Here is a 20,207-nt window from a genome sequence, read left to right on the forward strand (position 1 = left end):
GTCTAGCTGAGCTCAGTGTGTGACCTGGCAGCAGGAGTGAAAGTTGCTTTAAGCCACTTTTCTGCTCCCCTTATCCTGGGAGCCGGCTTGACCCCACCATAACTGAGAGCAACCTCAGAACTATGCTGACAGAAATGGTTGCCTAGGGACAATTGTACCAGCCAGGGATTGCCGGAACATAAGGCACCTGGCCCACATCTTTCCTTGCCTCGACCCATCCTGATACATTTGGGGTGGGGTCCGAGGTTGTGTCTACACTATACACCGCTGGCTGCGGCACGTAGCTACACACTGCAGTGAAAGGTAGGCCATGTCCACACTGTGGTGTGTAGCTACACGCAGCAGTGAAAGGCTCTGGCGGGGGGAGGCAGCAGGAAAAAGCTCCATCACCTCCCTGCTGCCGGCGCCTTTCAGTGTGGCAGCGGGACACTGCTAGAAAAAAGCTGTGTAGACAGAGGAGGTACTGCTTGGGCATGTAGAGAGCCGTGTGGGGTTTATACCTTAAAGGTTCAGATGTGCGTTTACTCACCTAAGCAGTACCCCACTGTTGACCCCTTTGTTAATCCCCATACTTGGGGGCGTGTGCAGGGTCTGTACTCTACACACCGCTGTAAGGAGTGCGCCGTGTAGACGTACCGTGAGAGAGGGGAGCGTAGAGCCAGGTACTCCTCACTTAAAGTCGTCCCAGTTAACGTCGTTACGTTGCTGATCAATTAGGGAACATGCTTGTTTAAAGTTGTGCAATGCTCCCTTCTAACGTCGTTTGGCAGCCGCCTGCTTTGTCCACTGCTTGCAGGAAGAGCAGCCCCTTGCAGCGAGCTGGTGGGGGTTTGGAACCAGGGTGGGCTGGCAGCCCCTCTATCAGCTCCCCTAAGTTCCCTGTGTGGCACCCGCCCAGCAGGCTATCAATTGCCGGCCGTTCAGCTGTCCCTCCCCCCACTGCCATGTGCTGCTCTTGCTCTCTGCCTTGGAGCTGCTCCCGGGAGCCTCCTGCTTGCTGGGCAGGGGGGCTAATGTCAAGGTGTCCCCCTCCCCCCTGCTGCTACACCCGCTTACCCCTTCTCCATATAGCGCACAGTGGGGTCACAGAGGGAGCAGCAGCTGCTGCTGTCTCAACTTCCTGATCAACTTAAAAAGACAATGCACTTAAGAGTGGGGTCAGTGTACTTAAAGGGGCAATGCACATCTCTCTCTCTCCCACACGCTGGGTGTGTCTGTCTCTGTCTGCCATGTTGTCTCCCCTCCTTCCATTCGTGCCCCCTTGTAGTGTGCGAGGCTATATTAACAGTGTGTTTAGCCCTTGAGGGCTCAGCCAAAAACTAGTTCATCATTTAGCACTAAGGCATTCCCTGGGAAATATCCCACCCTCTGACTTCACCACCTCAACCAAGCTTTACAATCATCATCGGTGTGTACAGTATTAATTTGTTTGTTTAAAATGTATAGAGTGTATATATATGTGTGTATGTATAGTTTTTTTTTCTGGTGGGGAAAAAAAATTCTCTGGAACCTAATCCCCCCTATTTACATTAATTCTTATGGGGAAATTGAATTCGCTTAACATTGTTTCGCTTAAAGTCGCATTTTCCGGAACATAACTACAATGTTAAGCGAGGAGTTACTGTACACTGGTTTAAACCGACCAGGCTTCCATAACTTTCCCCTTAAGACAGGTGCCTGGTTTTTCTGCTGTAGCGTTGAATCCTATGGCAAGTAACCAGCTTTGAACCTTGCAGTCACATTGGAGCGGGTTGTAACAAGAGACCTGGCTCAGTTCTGCTGCTCCAGAGAGCAGTCTGGAGGTGCGATAGAGTGTATGTGAAGATGCTGATGGATTAAAACAAAGCAGAAAACCCATTCAGTAAGCAAAGCTTCCAAACCTGCGGAAAGCAAAGGCACTTCCCCCATCTCTGTGACTCTATATGACTGCATTGTCCCTCTGCTGCTATGCTGAAAGTTCCTAAAATAGAGACGTAGGCAGGTGACATCCAAATGCCTTTTGCTGAAAGCCAAGAGACTAACTGGATTCCATCCCTGGCTCATTAAACACAGTTTCTGCAAATTAGCTGGCTGAGAAATCTATTGCTCACCATGGGTTTCTTTTCACCTGTCCAAACAAAGACACACTTGGCCAAATGGATGATGGTTGCTGTCAGTCCCTGTTACAAGCCCATTGAATTCAAATAATAAGCAACCTGGGAGTGAATCTAATTAAACAGGAGCAACCTGTGTAGCATTCCCTGTGTTTGTGTTTAAGTCAGAGTTGCTGTGGGAAGCATCTACATAGTGGTTTTAGCTCAGGTATTCAAAATATCCATGGCATTGTAAGGCCAGGAATGGAGTAAGTAGGAAACATTAGGAAGGAACTGATGGGATAAGGAGTGTATGTTAAATTAGACCAGTAGGGTGGCTGGCGGTAAGTGATGACTGTTGGACCAAGGTATTTATTTTTTCATTACTCCTGCTGTTATTAGCAAAACACTTACAGGATCTTGTAGGTTTCAGACTGGAAGCTGATTGGGCTTGGAGTTAAGAAAAATGGAAGTGGTTGCACTGGGGGAAAGCTGTGTATATCCCAGCTTGTCTCATGGATAAATCCAAGTGCGTCAGAAGGGTTACTTCGCCAGTCCGTTGGCTTGAGTGGTGTCTAGGAGACCCGAGGCATGAGAGCAGCAGAGAACGGGTTTGACCCAGACATGATGGGGGGAAAACATGCTGGACGTGTTGCTCTTGAGGTGAGATCTGCTGGCGAAGGTGTGTGCTTTCTTGGAGGATTCTGTTTCCCTCCCCTCAGGAGGACTCGCCAGTCAAAGGGAGGGATGTGAGGAAAATACAGGTATAAACTTGCCCATGAGTGGAGGACACAGTTGGGGCTCAGGTCTAAGGCCTGACCTTGTTATGGGGGACCCTTGCCTTGTGCTTTTACTGAGTGTTTTGAAATTTGATGGATTTATTAATTGGTTAAAATCAGTAGTGATAACAATGTAGAAGGTCTATCCCTTCCTGGCAGGCTCTCTGAGCCTCTCTTGAAGAGGTTGATGTTGCTTACTGTTTGTAACAGTGCTGTGCTCATGACCCACACACCCAGCCTACTTTGCAGCTATCTAGTTTACGCGAAGCACAACAGGGCCTCATTTCCCCCTGAAGTTCTAGTGAGCAAGGCAGGATGGTGTGGGAGAGGCTAGCCAGGAAGGTTGGGTGAACAAGCCTGTTGGTGCAGAGTTCAAATCTTGTGTCCAGTTAGAATCATAGAATACAGAATCATAGAATATCAGGGTTGTAAGGGACATCAGGAGGTCATCTAGTCCAAGCCCCTGCTCAAAGCACGACCAATCCCCAACTAAATCTTCCCAGCTAGGGCTTTGTCAAGCCGGACCTTAAAAACCTCTAAGGAAGGAGAGGGAGTTAATCTTCACTGCGTTGGTTCTTGTTCATTCCAGAGCCACTAAGTTTACAGAACTGGCAGTTTCTATTCCTGGGGTGACCAGATGTCCTGATTTTAGCATCTTTCTTATATAGGCTCCTATTACCCACCCCCACCCCCTGCTGTCTGGTCACCCTATCTGCTCCAGAAAGGCCTGTTGCTGGAATAGCAGGAGGTGGTCTCATTCCCAGAGCTGTGAAAGGCCCCAGGATTGGAATAGAGGGGTGGGAGCGGGGGCAGAGGGTTAGGCCTGAAGTGCATTGGCAAAGTTGAGGAAAGGGAAAAACACGCCCATTACCAGTCTTTAGTCCCTCCTGGAAGTCCACCATTTCTCTGGGTGCTGAATTCACACTTCCCAATTAAGGAAACCCTCCTAGAATATGTCCTTGGGAGAAGGTTCATTATAATAGACACCCTCCTTATCTATCGATCCCAGTGAGAAAACCTGTGTTTTCTTTGCTTATCTGGGCTAATTTTGCTTCTCACATTTACTACAGTGTAACCCCCCCACCCCCCCAGTTGCTTTCCTGTCTATTCTGCTATCAGCTGCCTCTCCCAAAGGCCAACGCCCCAGCTGCATCAAACTGCATGGAGCTAGTCTGTTCAACCAAACCATCACTGGGTATGCTTGGCCTTCTGAGCAATATTGATGGTTGCTTGGGAGTGGCTTGTTAGATTCACTGCTAGCTGTGTTGATCCTCAGGAAGTGTCCAGTCACCAGGCACTTTCCCCTCCACAACACCACGCTGAGTTTCTTTTAATTAAAGTGATTAATCTTCCTAAGCGGCCGCTGCTGTAAACAAATGATGAAAAGCCACTCGGCTTCCTTCTCCATAATAGCTGTAATAAATGATCCCGTGCATACAGCCTTGCTAGGCTAAAACGCATTGCTCACACAGTTTTCTTGGCTGTCCTGTAAACTGAAACCTTACTCCCTTTTGAAGGGACAGCGAGTCACACACTTCTCTGTAATACAGTCGCTTGGGTTAGGAGACACAAGAGAACAATTACTAAGCTGGCCAAATATATGTGTGTGGGTGGGGGGTGTTCTAAGGGCTGGATTCTGTTCCCGGTTATACTGGGGTAAATCCAGAGTTGCTCTGTTGTCATTGTCCAAGACCACTGGAGTTACTCTGGATTTGCACCACTGTCATTGAGAAGATGCAGCAAGCAACTGAAAAATAATGAGATTTGCCGGTGGAGTTGCAGCCCGGTTTTCATAATATGTTCAAGTTTTTGTAGTTCAATGGCAAATAGCTGCCCAGCGGATCTGTACCTCTGTTAATGTCTCATTTTCTGCTGTTTCCCCCTTAATTACCATGCACGTCTCCTTTTTATCCACCGCCATCTTCCTCCTCTTCTCTCTGTCTGTCTTCCCCAATCCCAACCGCCAGCCTGAAAAGACTTCCTCGAGCAGCATGCAGTCGGTGGATCCGGGTCTTGCTGACAACCCTAGTGATAGCACATTTGCTGTGGACTGGCCCAGCCAGTCCACAGAGACCCAGCCAACCCAAGTAAGTGGAATCCACGCCCAAGTCTATCCAAAATGTAGTGCTCATATGAGTATGGAGGGCAGGTGGGAGTGGTTCTAACATCTGCAGGCTGGCAGCTGTGTTCTAGGACATGGAGAACGGGAGGGCTGGGTTCTGGTTATTACTGTGGTAGCACCTAGGAGCCCTAGTCACGGACCAGGTCCCCATGATGCTAGGTGTTGCACAAACCCAGAACAAGACAATCTCTGCCCCAGTGAGCTTACAGTCTGAATACATGTGTTATGCCAGCTGTAAGAGATTCTAATGACAGCGCCCCATGCTTAAACCCTGTTCATGGAGACCACTCTCCTGTTACAGCCTTGCTACTCTTACTTTGCAAAGAACAAGTGCTCCCTGACTTTGGGAGATAACATTTGGGGAGGTTGAGGCACTAGGTCTGCTCCTCCTTTAAGTTGTACCAGTGGGGGTCAAATGGGAATGGGAGGTGACAGTAGGCGGCGTAGAAGCATTCATGCATGAACCTGCCATTTTGGAGGGTCCTACGTTAAACTAGGGGCTGCTTTTTCCAGCGCTCTAAGTTCAAGAGGAGCAGGTAGGGGGTCCTGAGTTCTCAGCCGGGCTCTACTAGTGATTCGTTCTGTGATCTTCAGCTGATCATTTGACCTGTCCGCATGTCAGTCTCACCATCTGTAAAATAGGAATAATACTTACGCAGAGCACAGAGATTCAGGAGAAGACACAGCCCCACAGCGCACCACCATGGGGCAGCAGGGCACACAGCCTGTCCCTTAATGACTGGACAGTGCTTTGAGGAGATCATTGTGAAGTATCAGTGTCCTCAGCTCTATGGAAGGGGAAACAAGAATGGTTATCCAGTCAGAAGCATCTGTCCTAACAGACTGGCACAGATTAAAATGGGAGGAAATTCAGGTCTCATTTGCATGCACAGCAGAGTTCAGAGCTGTAAGTTCTAGGCCTTCCCCGCCAGTACAGGAATAAATCCCAGATGTTCATATAACACAGTAAACCTTACCTCCCAGCAGCTTCCTGCACCAAGAGCTTTCCAATTGGATGAGCATTCCTGGAGCAGTAACCTGCCTCATCAGACTGATACCCACTGGGAGGTATTTACACAAGGACAACTTTTGCCAAGGTTCTGACCTCGGAAGGGGCCCCAGATGGGTCGGCCCCTCTGCCTGAAGCCCCATTGACTTCACTGGGACTTAGAATGGCTGCAGGGTTCTGTCTACACAGAGCTTGTTGCAGAACCTGTACCTAAGAGAATTTACGCCATTCAGAATTCTGGAGTACTTCTGTAACTGGCTTTGGAAAACCCCTGCATTCTATAGTACATGTAATATACTTATATATGTAGAGAACATAGAGTGTGTGTGTGTGAGTAGGTAATTACTCTCATGTGCATTAGTGTATTTAGTAAATATACATAGAAAATATAAGTATATATGTACTTTATCATATATTCATATACACATACTGTGCGTATATAAATATATTTGTGCGTATATATTGTAACATGCGTACGTATACACAGATACACACAATATCTCCTCTGTTGTAGAGCGGTGTATAACCGATAGTAAATATCCTAGAATCATATCATAGAATATCAGGGTTGGAAGGGACCCCAGAAGGTCATCTAGTCCAACCCCCTGCTCGAAGCAGGACCAATGCCCAGTTAAATCATCCCAGCCAGGACTTTGTCAAGCCTGACCTTAAAAACTTCTAAGGAAGGAGATTCTACCACCTCCCTAGGTAATGCATTCCAGTGTTTCACCACTCTCCTAGTGAACAAGTTTTTCCTAATATCCAATCTAAACCTCCTCCACTGCAACTTGAGACCATTACTCCTCGTTCTGTCATCTGCTACCATTGAGAACAGTCTAGAGCCATCCTCTTTGGAACCCCCTTTCAGGTAGTTGAAAGCAGCTATCAAATCCCCCCTCATTCTTCTCTTCTGCAGACTAAACAATCCCAGCTCCCTCAGCCTCTCCTCATAAGTCATGTGTTCTAGACCCCTAATCATTTTTGTTGCCCTTCGCTGGACTCTCTCCAATTTATCCACATCCTTCTTGTAGTGTGGGGCCCAAAACTGGACACAGTACTCCAGATGAGGCCTCACCAATGTCAAATAGAGGGGAACAATCACATCCCTCAATCTGCTCGCTATGCCCCTACTTATACATCCCAAAATGCCATTGGCCTTCTTGGCAACAAGGACACACTGCTGACTCATATCCAGCTTCTCATCCACTGTCACCCCTAGGACCTTTTCCGCAGAACTGCTACCTAGCCATTCGGCCCCTAGTCTGTAGCGGTGCATTGGATTCTTCCGTCCTAAGTGCAGGACCCTGCACTTATCCTTATTGAACCTCATCAGATTTCTTTTGGCCCAATCCTCCAATTTGTCTAGGTCCTTCTGTATCCTATCCCTCCCCTCCAGTGTATCTACCACTCCTCCCAGTTTAGTATCATCCGCAAATTTGCTGAGTGCAATCTACACCATCCTCCAGATCATTTATGAAGATATTGAACAAAACCGGCCCCAGGACCGACCCCTGGGGCACTCCACTTGACACCGGCTGCCAACTAGACATGGAGCCATTGATCACTACCCGTTGAGCCCGACAATCTAGCCAGCTTTCTACCCATCTTATAGTTCATTCATCCAGCCCATACTTCCTTAACTTGCTGACAAGAATACTGTGGGAGACCGTGTCAAAAGCTTTGCTAAAGTCAAGAAACAATACATCCACTGCTTTCCCTTCATCCACAGAACCAGTAATCTCATCATAAAAGGCGATTAGATTAGTCAGGCATGACCTTCCCTTGGTGAATCCATGCTGACTGTTCCTGATCACTTTCCTCTCGTGTAAGTGCTTCAGGATTGATTCTTTGAGGACCTGCTCCATGATTTTTCCAGGGACTGAGGTGAGGCTGACTGGCCTGTAGTTCCCAGGATCCTCCTTCCCTTTTTTAAAGATTGGCACTACATTAGCCTTTCTCCAGTCATCCGGGACTTCCCCCGTTCGCCACGAGTTTTCAAAGATAATGGCCAATGGCTCTGCAATCACAGCCGCCAATTCCTTCAGCACTCTCGGATGCAACTCGTCCGGCTCCATGGACTTGTGCACGTCCAGCTTTTCTAAATAGTCCCTAACCACCTCTATCTCCACAGAGGGCTATCTATTTAATATCTACGGAAGATATTAAAACTAGTCACTTCTTCAGTTTTCCTGGTAATCATTTTGGTCCTAGCTCTGAGGACCCTTTTTGCGTGTTCCTCTCTTGTGAAATTCAACAGTCCTTTAAAATCCAGGGCAGTTTCTTTTATGACGATGTCTGACCCTTAAGAAAACCACCGCTGTGCACTGGGGATCATGTCTTGTTGGCTCACTGGGTTCTTGTGACCCCGCTCTGGTGTCATGGATTGTGTGGATCAGCTGCCTGGCAGTTACTTGCTGGTAACCGTCCTTAAGGGATAGATGGTCTGGAGGTTTCTAGATTAGCTGGACCCAGCTGTAGTTTTGAGGCAATTTAGGGCATGCGTTCTTGTCGTGTTTCAAAATGGCATCTACTTCGTACCAATTCACAGCCCCCAAATCTCTCTGAACAGTCACGCCTGGGAGGCAGCGTCTAGGCAGGGAGAAGTTGGTGAATATTTCTCTCTAGGCATATTACATATTGGAGCTTGTCCCTCCATCCCCTTCAGGAAGCACAGAGCCTTGTAACAAGAATATTGCTAACAAAACCCAAATCTATGACCCTGCAAGACAGCAGAAGTCATGTTTGTGCTAGAATGATCAATGGGTTTGCATTTCTTCTCACGTCAATGCTAGTGGGATCAAATCCTCAGATGGGGTACATCATTATAAGGGAGAGGAGAATCAGGCCCACTGGGACTATCTGTATAAGTGTTACAGGATTGGGCCCTCCAATTTCTAGGGAGATGGGCTGGTCGTTTTCGGCCCAGATGTGTGCGTGACTGAGTATTTCGTGAAGATACATTTGATGCTATGAAGCATTTGGTCGTCCTCTATGTAGTGTGCATGTGGGATGGAGAATTCAGTGGTGCATTCTATATCAGAGGCTTAGAAATGTAGGGCTGGAAGGTCCTTCAAGAGGTCATCTAGTCCATCCATCCTCCCTGCTCCCCGATAAGGAGGCAGGATCAAGTATACCTACACCGTCCCTGACAGGTTTGTCCAACCTGTTTTTAAACCCCTCCAATGACAGGGATTCCGCAACCTCCTTAGGTAACCTGTCCCTGTAATTAACCCGCAGCAAGGGAGATTTAGGGTAGGTATTAGGAAAAACTGTCTAAGTCTAAGGATAGTTAAACCAATTACTACTTCTCTATCTGACCACCTCATCCCCACCTGCCATTTCAGGGTTACACAAAAATTAAATATTCCAAGTAATATTGATCCCTAGAAATTGTCTGTTAGGGGATTTTTGCCCTTAGGAAAGTTCCTATCAGAATTAAAATCAAGCCAAACATTTGCAGATGACCCCTATTATTGGACGGGCTGAAAACCAAATAGGAATCCGGGTCATATCACTGACAATTTTTTTTCATTCCTACTCTGTCTGGCAGGTTAACAGATTCCCATTTCTGCATCTTGTACTAGATGGGCCAAGTCCTCAGCTGGTGGAAATCAACATAGCTCCATGGACGCTGATGTGGTGACAGTGATTTACACCAGCTGAGCATCTGGCTCATACTCCTCAATCCAAGCCCTAGAATCATAGAACCATAAGGTTAGAAGGGACCACAAGGGTCATCTCGTCTAACCCCTGGCCAGGATGCAGGATTTCTTGTGTCTAAACCATACAAGACTGATGGCTATCCAGCCTCTTTTTGAAAACCTCCAGTGAAGAAGCTTCCATGACTTCCTTAGCCAGTCTGTTCCATTGTCCTACTCTTCTTACAGCTAGGAAATTTTTCCTGAGATTTAATCTAAATCTGCTATGCTGTAGTTTGATCCCATTGCCTCTTGTCCTACCTTCTGTGGCAGGAGAGAACAATTTTTCTCCCTCTTTCTTATGGCAGAATTTCAAGTATTTTGAAGACCATAATCATGTTTTCCCCCCCTTAATCTTCTCTTTTCCAAACTAAACATACCCAGTTCCTTCAGCCTTTGCTCCTATGGCGTGCATTCCATCCCTGTGATCTTGTTTGTCGCTCGCCTCTGGATCCTTTCCAGTTTCTCCACATCCTTTCTATACATTGGACACAGTACTCCAGCTGTGGCCTAACCAGTGCTGAGTAGAGTAGTTCTATCACCTCCCGTGACTTGCGTGCCATGCCTCTGTTAATGCAACCTAAAATTGCATTTGCCTTTTTTTCCCCCCTGCAACAGCATCGCATTGCTGACTCATGTTGAGGTTGTGATCCACCACAACTCCCAGATCCTTCTCAGCACTGCTGCTGCCCAGCCAGATATCCCCTGTTCTGTATTTGTGCATTTGGGTTTTCTTCCCAAAGTGTAGCACCTGACATTGGACTTTGTTGAATTTCATTTTATTGTCTATAGCCCAGTTCTCCAATGTATCAAGAGCCCTTTGAATTTTAGCTCTATCATCCAATGTGTTTGCAAGCCCACCTCGCTTTGTGTCATCTGCAGATATGATCAGTATGCTCCCTAAGCCTACATCCACGTCATTAATATCGACGTTAATCAATACCAGACCCAGAACAGATCCCTGTGGTACCTCACTTGAGACTTTCTGCCAATCTGACATAATTCCATTCATAGTTACTCTTTGTTTACGGTTGTTTAACAAATTATGTGTCCACTTAATGGTAGTTCCAACAAGCCTACATTTCTCCAGCTTATTTATCAGAATGTCATGTGGGATGGTGTCAAAAGCCTTGTTGAAGTCCAGGTATATTATGTCCACCACATTCCCCCTATCTGCAAACCAGTTACCCCGTCAAAGAAGGAAATCAGGCTGGTTTGGCATGATTTGGTCTAGTAAATGCATGCTGGCTGCTACTGATTTCCCCTCCCCCCCCCCCTTTGTCCTCCAGGTATTTGCAATTGAATGTTTTATACATTGCTCTAGTAGCTTCCCAGGTATTGAAGCCAGGCTGACTGGTCTATAGTTTCCTGGCTCTTCCTTTTTCCCCTTTTAAAAAGATGGGCACTATGTTAGCCCTTCTGCAGTCTTCCAGGACCTCTCCTGTCATCCATAAGTTTGCAAATAATATTGCCAGTGGCTCTGAGATTTCTTCAGCTAATTCCTTCAGCACTGTGGGGTGAATAGCATCAGGTCCTGTTAATTTGAATTCATTCAGATTGGTCAGAATATCTATGACATGTTCTTTACTTATCCCAAACTGCATTCCCCTTTATTGTCGATGGTAAGTTCGCTAGTCATCTGGTCACATGTTGTTTTGTAGTGAGAAGACTGAAGCAAAGTAGGCATTGAGCAGCTCTGCCTTCCTATCCTCTTCCGTTACCAGCTCACCTCCAGCCCCCTTTGACTCCTTTTCTTTTTCTTCTTCTTTTTTCTTTCTCCTTCTTTTTTCTTCTTTCTCCTTTTTCTTTCTTCTAATTTGTCTTTCCATGGGATCTTGCCTGCTATTTCTGAGTCATTTGAGATCCATTTTTCTGAAATCCTTTGTCCTTATTTTGCTGTTCTCATGTCCTCCTTTCATTAGGAACTTGAATTCTATCAGAGCATGATCGCTTTCTCCCAAGTTCCCAACCATCTTCACGTTCATAACTAATTCATCCCTGTCGGTCAAAACCAGATCCAAAATGGACGACCCCCTAATTGTTTCTTCAACTTTCTAAATCAGAAAGTTGTCCCCTGCACAGAACTTGCGGGACAATATTATGTTTTGCTGCATTAGTCTTCCAACAGATATCAGGGAAGTTAAAAGCCCCCATTAATACTAGCTCAGGTGTGTTAGCTAATCTTGTTAATTGCTTACAGAATGACTCATCCACTTCTCCTCCTCTTCCTGATTTGGTGGTCTATAATAGAATCATACCATAACACTGGTACTGATCTTTTCCTTTTTTATCATCACCCAGAGACTCTCAGTAGGTCTGCTCACTTCTCTGTGGACCTCTGAGCAAGTGGATACATTCTTGACATACAGTGCAATAGCTCCTGGTTTTCCCCCCGTACCTATCCCTCTGGAACAAGCTATATCTCTTCATGCTGGTACTGCAATCATGGTAGTTATCCCACCGACTTTCTGTAATGCCAATTAAGTCGTCATTTTCTTCATACACCATGACTTCAGTTCATCCTGCTTCTTCCCCAAACTCCCTGCATTCATGTACAGGCCTGGAAGGTATTTTGCAGACTGTCCTCTTGCCTTTTTAATGCAGTTCTGATTTCTAGACCCTTCTCCAGAAATTTGCCCCTTTCCCTTGTCTTCATTACTTGAGCCTACGTGTGCATTGGCTGGATTTTTGTCACCCTCACCTGTAAGATCTAGTTTACAGCTCTCCTTATCAGGTTAGCCAGACAATGTCCAGAGATGCTCTTCTCAGTATTTGCTAGAGGGAGCCCATCCCAGCACAGTAATTCTCCTTCCTGGAACATCAGCTGGTTGTCGAAAAAGCCAAAGCCCTCTTGCTGATGCAACGCATTTACTTCCACAATTCAGTTATAATTCCATACAGATCTGTACCTGTTTTATATAGAGAGTGGATCAGAGTTTGCTCCTGGTTACACCTGGGTGAATTGGGGTAGCCCCAGTGACTACAATGTAACTCCTTTACTGGAGTAACTGAGAACAGTATTTGTCCCAGCAAATGAAAGTTTCAGGTCAGCTGGGTGTACCTGCCCGTGGTTGTCTCCTTTCCTTTGGCTGCATGCAGTCAAATAGTTCATTCTGTACTCAAGTAAAAACACATTAATTTTGCTCGGAGCTTTGCCTGACACTGGATGGAGTGGGAACTACAGGCTAGCTAGACTGGAGAGTCAGGAAAGCATATGAGCAAGAATCATTTTCCTAATTGCCAGGAGATGGCAGCAGTGGACAGCGTAGATCTCCTTGACCTGTGATATCTGCCTGGAGAGCGTAGTCTTTAAATTGATCTCCTTTCCGTGCGCGCGCGCTCTCTCTCTCTCACACACGCTCTCTCCCGCTCTCTCTGAGTGTAACTCTCTCTCCGGATGCCTCTGTTGCAGCCAGCAGAAACCGCTCCTGCCAGTGCCGAGCCAGCTGGGACGGAAGCACCTCCTGCTAGCGCTGAAGCAGCTGGGACAGAAGCCACAGCTGGAGCTGAAGCACCTAAAATGGAAACTGACTCAGGATCTGCTCCTGTAAGAACGTAGGGAAGGTGGGGGTCCCGTCCTTCCCACCCCGCTCTTGATTTGCAGGGGCAGCTATGATGGAAAGAGGGCTGTGAAACGGACCGGGCCTCCTTTGTAGAAATGATCGGACATGGAAGCTGCTTGTGCGGCTGGCCTGCTCATGTTGTGTCCCTGTTCACAGGCCAGACGTGCACTGGATTTGTCTTGCACGCTCAGGCCAAGGCCTTCGGGAGCAGATGAGGAACCTTCCTTCTCCCTCAGCCCCCTAACTCTCCCATGCCCCAAAAGCCAAGCCAGTGGGAGTTGTGATAAGTTGGTTTGGGGTGGGGACTGCTGTCCCCTACCTACCTTTTTTGCTTCACAGCCACTGACTTCCATATTTCCCCCCAAATCCCCTAACCTCTAACTCTTGCTCTGACCTCACCTCACTGCCTCCATTTCCCAGCCTGTAAGAAGGGCATTGTGCCACTGGCCTGCTCCACAGGAGCACTGCAAGGAGTGAGAAAACAAATGTCCCAGCAGCATGACACCGCTGCGTGTGTATTTCGCTGTTGTGAGCGTGATGGGGCTCCCTAAACGTTCAATATCACAGGGCAGGTACGACGTTCTCCAGAGAATGCAAAAACATCCATATTGTCCCCCAAAAAAGTAGTCAAACCACCTTCATCGCCCAGCCTAAGGTCACAGATAATACAGTTCCTTACAAGCCCAGATCCCTCAATAGTTATCTGCCGCCTTCTCTGCTTTCCCGTTCACTCCAGGCAGGGCTATAAGCTGACCTGAGTGCTTGGAAATCCCACTGGCAATCAAGGCGTTTGGGATCTGGGGCAGGTTGTGGCTGAATTTAGGGGGTCCCTGCGGCGGGGGAGTGGTTCGGACACTCCTTTCTCAGTGCTGCTTTGTTCCCTTTCTCCCCTTCTCTTCCCCGTCTGCCCCCCACCCCCCCCCAGAGTTCCCTGCCTGCTGTCGTCGTGGAGACGTTCCCAGCCACCGTCAATGGCACCGAGGAGGGCAGCGCCCCCTCCGAAAGGGCCGACATGCCCCCGGGCTTCCTGTTTAAGGTAAGCACGGGTGGGGCGGGGGCTGATCTCTCCTGCACAAGGGTCGCAGGGAGGTGTTACACTCAGTGCTGCCACACCAGTGGCTATGGGGCTGCCGGGGACAGTGGAAAGCCACCAATGATGTGGGTTCCCTTAGACACCACGCCAGGTTCATTGCAGCCAGTGCAGGGGGCAGGCTCTTTGGCCCCTCCAGGCTTTTGTTCTGCAGGGGGCAGGTTGGAGTCATGTCCGCCTCTCCCCATCCCAGGGGTAGGGGACAGGGAAAGCTCTAATCCCTGCAGGCGGAGCCTGATGGAGCTCTGCAGGTGGGAGAGACGTTGCAGCAGTGGTCTGGCTACGCCAATTGATCCTCCTGACTGGGTGCCACTTGCCATCTGGAGAGGCGAGACAGGGCACCGTTAAAGGCAGAACTCAGGCAGATAAACCACAGTCAGGCCTGAAAATTCAGAGCTGCGTTTCCAACACCCCAGATTTCTTGGGTCAGTCAGATCTGGGGGCTTGGGGATCGTCCCATAAAGAGGCGTGAGAAGAGTGAGCAGGGAAATAAGGCCCCAGATCGCAGCTGCTCCCGAGTTTGAGGGTTCTGGGATCTGGTTCAGCCCCAAACTGAAGTCCACCCAGCCCAGCTCGAGTCAAAGCTGTCAGAGCCCCAAACTGTGGGGTGACTTCTGACCTGCAGGCACTTTGTGCCCTAGGCTAAGGCGGGTGTCAGAAACTCACAGCCTCTCTTTTTAAGGAGGATCCATGCCCTTTGGAGGTAAGAATAGGGTGACTATATTTCCCAAGGGAAAATGGGACACTGTGTGTGGGGCTGGCCCAAGGCCTCCCCACACCCCATGGGGCTGGCCCCAGCTGCTCGCCCAAGGCACTCCCCCCAGCTGTCACTGGTCACTTGAGCCCTGCTGGCCCCGCACTGGAGGCTGTCACTACTCACTTGTCACTCGAACCCTGCTGGGCCTCCCACACTAGGCTGTCACTGGAACCCTGCCCTGCCGCCCCCCGCCACTGGTTGCTGGAACCCCGCCGGCCCCCCATGCACTGGAACCCTTCCCCCCCCCGCCCCATGGGGCTGGCGTCTCCACTTCCCCCCCACACACGTTCCTCCCCACTGCACTCCACTTTTTTGACAAAAGTGGTCATTTTATCCCATGTGCTCTTGCCAACTTGATCAGTTGGCAAGAACAAGCAGGACACATGCCCTCTTTCGTCAAGAAAGTCGGGATGTCGGGGACAGGGCTTAAAAAAGGGACCGTCCTGGCCAAAATGGGACGTACGGTCACCCTAGGTAAGAACAGCTGTTGTGGATGCCAGTGCCCTGACTCCCTGGGCCCAATCACTCGTTTGCCTTAAACAGCAAACTCAGCCTGGGTCTAGAAGCAGAAGCCGGTCTACAGCAGAGCAGCTGGGTCTGAGCAATTCATTTCCGGGGGAGGCAGAGTGTCTGACTGCCTGTAAGTGATAGAGATGGGAGGGACAAAGGCCCAGATCCTCAGTTTCTCTAATGGACGTAGTGCCTAACTCCCTTTGAAATCAATGTGGGTTGGGCACCTCAATTACTTTGAGGATCTGGGCTGAAATGGCTTGGATAAAACTGGCCCGAAGAAACTGGAATCACAAAGATCTGAAAATCCTGCACAAGGTTCCGCCTGCCTCGTCCTGCCTTGGAGAGCTGGGTGGGTGCTCATCTGAGTCCTCGTCTCTCGTAGGTTCAGGCCATGCATGACTATGTGGCCACGGACAGTGACGAGCTGCCGCTGAAGGCTGGGGACGTGGTGCTGGTGATTCCGTTCGACAATCCAGATGAGCAGGTGAGGGGGAGGGAGAAGGCGGGGTGGGGACGGGACTGATCGCTTCTCCTCCCCTTACTGGCTGGGGTCTGTTGCTTGCAGCTGGCTGGAGAGCTGGCCTGTCCAGGAACTAGGGTGGGTTTTCTCCAAGAGAGAGGGTCCTGCAGAGACATCTGCCTGGCTAAAGGCATGGAAAGTGTGGGTGGGGTTTTACAAAAAATATCCCTCTCCTCTTTCCTGTAACTACCTAGGGCTTCCTCCTGCCAGCAGAGCAGCTGGTCAGGCCTCAGGTTGGCACCTGTCAGTGCTGCTCCTTGGTCAGCCAGCAGGGGTCATTACTTGGCTAATGCAAGGATGACCTTCATCTTCTTCCTGCTCCCAATCCTGATGAGCATCCCAGCTTCTAGCATGCTAAGAATCGCAGGCCGCAAACCCGGGTATATGGATCCTCTGCTTACAGGGAATCATGTAGCTAGCTTGCTAAATGGACCAGGGTGGTCATGAGGGAATGCGGGGAGGGATGTGCCAGCCAACAGAGTATGAACCGAGGAGCCCGGACGGTATGGCGCCCAGGGCTATGTCGCTAAGTTTAGTGCACGAACTCCATCAAAGCGAGCGTGTATACGTGGTATCACACCTCCCAGCTACAGTGTAGGTACACCTGAAGGGTGAAATCCTACCTGGGATGGGAATCCCTTCCAGCTACAATGTAGACGTACCCTAAGAGGGCAACACGCTGTGGATCAGGTCTGTGATGTCAGTGAAGCTGAGCCAGTTTACACTCTCAGGGACTTTTTGGTATTGCTGTAATGTCATTGCCCAGTAGACGGCAGTATAGTCTAAGGACTAGAACAAAACAGTCATCCTTCGGCTGTAGAATCCAAGCCATAGATTCTAAATCCAGATGGGACCCTTGTGGTGATCTTGCCTGACTCTCCCCGGGAGAGGTTTAGACTCTCCCAGATACAAGCCAGAGGTGAATGAGTTGGGACTGACTTTGTTTGTTTATTATGAGCCCTCTGTAAAAGCGTTGAGGAAATCCTCTGGGCTGTGCTGAGATTCAGGACTTCCAGTTTAGGGATGCTGCAGTTGTTCTATTAACAGCAGAGGCGGGCAGGTGCTAAGAAAACACAGATCTAACCTCCCTGCCCCTCGGGTAGGAGAATTCCCTGCTCTTTAGAACAAAGCCATGGGGCTGGATTTCCCCCATGGAGGTCTGGATTCAGGCAGGGATAAAGCTGGCCCTTTGAATACCTTTCTAATGGCAGGCAGGCAGCGTGGTGCAGTGGGTCAGCAGGGCACAAACTGGAAGGCAGAAGAGGGGGGGTTCTAGTCCCAGTTCTGCCATTGGCTTGCTGTGTTACCTTGCTGTGTTACCACCGGGAAAATGGGCAGAACGCTGCATATGCACCTGTCTGTAAAGCACTTGGAGATGTACAGCTGCTCCCTGCAGTGTGAGAGAGTCTTGGGAGGAGCTGAATGGGGAGAAACTAGCCATTTCTGCTGGCTATGGTATCCTCTTCTGGCTGGGACTTACCTGCCTAGGGATTGTCCCCTCTAGCAGCTTCCAGAATAAAAAAACCCTGATCCTATGGAGAGCTATCTGGAGATTCCCTTCTAGCTTCGGTGGCAGGAAAGGGCGCTTATGGAGCAGAGTTTGTCTACAACCTATACGTGCGCTTGAGCTGGATGCAGCTCTGAGCGCCACGGTACCGCGATCATCCAAGCTGCCGCCAGCTGTGCTCTGAGGGTTGCAGCCTACTAACAATAGCTCCCAGATCATCCTCTGCTCCAGCTTGTCTCTGGCAAGGCCTGGACCTGTAAAACATGCCTATCAAAGAGCACGCATGGTGCATATGAGAGGAGAGCGCTTGGAAAACCAGGCAATTAGTGTATTTAATTGTGTATAACCATCTGCAGTGCTCAAATCCAGCAGCTCAGGTGTCAGTCCCTGAGTGCAGCAAACTGGGAGCAAATGCCATGTCTGCAGCGCCTAGACCGAGGGACCCTACCCCGTGTAATTGGGTGCAGTAGAGAGGTGGGAGATGTGCAGCTTGTACCTCTGTGCATCACAGATGCAGACCAGCGGCCGGATGGTACGTAGTGCTTGTCTCATTGGGCATTGCAGTAAGGACCCCCGGGCTTGCTGCCTCCCACCTAGCCATTTGTCTGCCTAAGTTATGGCACATTGAAGCAATAAAATCAATCACAGACCCTCCAACCTTCAGTCCGCGGCTCCGCCGAATTGGGCACGTGGGTTTGTGCCGTGTATGGTTTCTGTGACGCCTGCGAGGCCAAGACTTGTTAGGAAGCGGCCAGGGGTAAATCAGCCTGCAGTATCGGCACTGTCAGCGGGGGGCTGCCAGCCTGAGGACGCTGGGCTTTTTATTCCAGCAGTGGCTGCAATATAAAACATTCAGAGAGCAGGACAAGAAAGCAAAAGGGTAAAAACCTGAAGGAGAAAGCCGCATGTGCCCTGCTTCTGGATACCAGGCTGTGCAGTGGATGGGGTGGGGGGTTGCTGTCGGGGCAGCTCTCTTGTGTGGATTTTTTTTTATGTAGCTGCCTTGGTTGTCCTCAGGTGACTCCTGCCAGCTCCAGTAAGGCAAAGTCATGAGAGGAAACCATCTGAATTCACCACCTCCACTGGCTGGGACGGCTGGTAGCTGGCCATTCTGTCCTAGCTGCTTAGTTAGCTTAGCCCAGGGGTGGGCAATTATTTTCGCAGGGGGGACGCTCCATGAATTTTGGTATGTCGTCACAGGCCGCACATTTCTACTCTATTAATAGAGGGGGTGCAGGGTCTGGGAGGGAGTTTGGATACAGGAGGGAGCTCTGGGCTGGTGCAGAGTGTTGGGGTGCAGGAGAAGGTGAGGGGTGTGGGCTCTGGGAGGGAGTTTGGATGGGGGGGGTCCAGATTGGGGTGCAGGAGGGGGTACAGGGTCTGGGAGGGAGTTTGGGTGGAGGAGGGGGTTCTGACCTGGGGGAGGGGGTTGGGGTGCGGGAGGCCGTGAGAGGTGCAGGCACTGGCCGGGAGATGCTTAGCCACAGGCGGCTCCCGGCCGGCGGCCTGCATGCCGTGGCCCCACGCTGCTCCCAGAAGCGGCTGTGGCCAGCTGCTGCTGACTCGTCTCTGTGCATCCCTTGGGGTGAGGGGGTCAGTGGGTCTCCATGCGCTGCCTGCACCCGGAAGCACCGCCCCTGTAGCTCCTCCAATTGGCTGGTTTCTGGCCAGTGGGAGCTGTGGGGACAGTGCTGGGGGCGAGGGCAACACGCGGCACTCCCGCCCCGCCAGGGGCACACAGAGCTGTGCCAGCAGCAGCCAGCCGCTTCCGGGAGTAGCATGGGGCCATGGCGGGCAAGCAGCCTGCCTGAGCACCCCACTGCACCATGGGACTTCTAGCGGCCCGGAGATCACGAGCAGGCAGTGGAGGTCAGACAGAAACGTTAGTCATGGCAGGCTTCACAGAAATGTTAGACGGGCTGGATCCGGCCCACGGGCTGTATTTTACCCACCCCAGCTTCGCCTGACAGGATGCATATAAATGAGCTGAGGGCCAAGGTGGATGCCTCACCCAAAGAGGTGGACGCAGGGCAAAGAACAACGTGTGCAGCTGTCGTAGTAAACAGTCCTCCCTGTGTGCACTGTCCGTGGGGCCAGGACATGAAGCAGCCTCCTCCCCTGAAACCTCTCTTACTCCAGACATGCTCCCAATCTGCAGGGAACCTCCTTGCTGAATGACCTCGGCAGAGGACAAAACACCCAGAGGTGGGGGCTGTACGCTGGTGGCTACGCAGTTCCCCTGAGTTGTAGGTTATCCATAGGTTTTAAGACCAGAAGGGACCATTCAGGCTGACCTCCTGCATGACATGGGCCAGGGAATTCTATGCAGCAATTCCTACACCAATCCCAATAACTCGTGGTCCAGCTAAAGTGCATCATTTAGGAAGACCCCCCCGTCTCGATGTAAAGACGTACACTGGATCCCATCGCACCCCAGGGGCCTGCTAGCCCCCTTTACCCATGGGCCAGGTTCTGATCTGACTTCAGTGGGCATCCTGACTGACAGGTAGCATAAATGAGAGCAAGCTCAGGCCTTGCATATACCATAATCACCATGTCCTGCTTGTGCAGTGGGTG

The 20,207-nt window shown here is 50.0% G+C and overlaps 1 protein-coding gene across 13 annotated transcripts in view; it reads left to right on the top strand.

Annotated features, from left to right (window-relative positions):
• The window catches only part of BIN1 (bridging integrator 1), a 154,528-nt gene that overhangs the window by 127,436 nt on the left and 6,885 nt on the right, over window positions 1-20,207 (top strand). For 11 of the 13 annotated variants that reach the window (XM_048869185.2, XM_048869186.2, XM_048869182.2 and 8 more), the window contains 4 exons: window positions 4,819-4,938; window positions 13,093-13,227; window positions 14,169-14,279; window positions 15,986-16,087. In XM_048869185.2, the coding sequence (XP_048725142.1) occupies window positions 4,819-4,938; window positions 13,093-13,227; window positions 14,169-14,279; window positions 15,986-16,087 (468 nt within the window). The remainder of the gene's footprint in view (window positions 1-4,818; window positions 4,939-13,092; window positions 13,228-14,168; window positions 14,280-15,985; window positions 16,088-20,207) is intronic. The other 2 variants (XM_048869178.2, XM_048869184.2) reach the window with 1 other exon arrangement.

Source organism: Caretta caretta, chromosome 11, assembly GCF_965140235.1.
Source record: "Caretta caretta isolate rCarCar2 chromosome 11, rCarCar1.hap1, whole genome shotgun sequence".
Classification (NCBI taxonomy): domain Eukaryota; kingdom Metazoa; phylum Chordata; order Testudines; family Cheloniidae; genus Caretta; species Caretta caretta.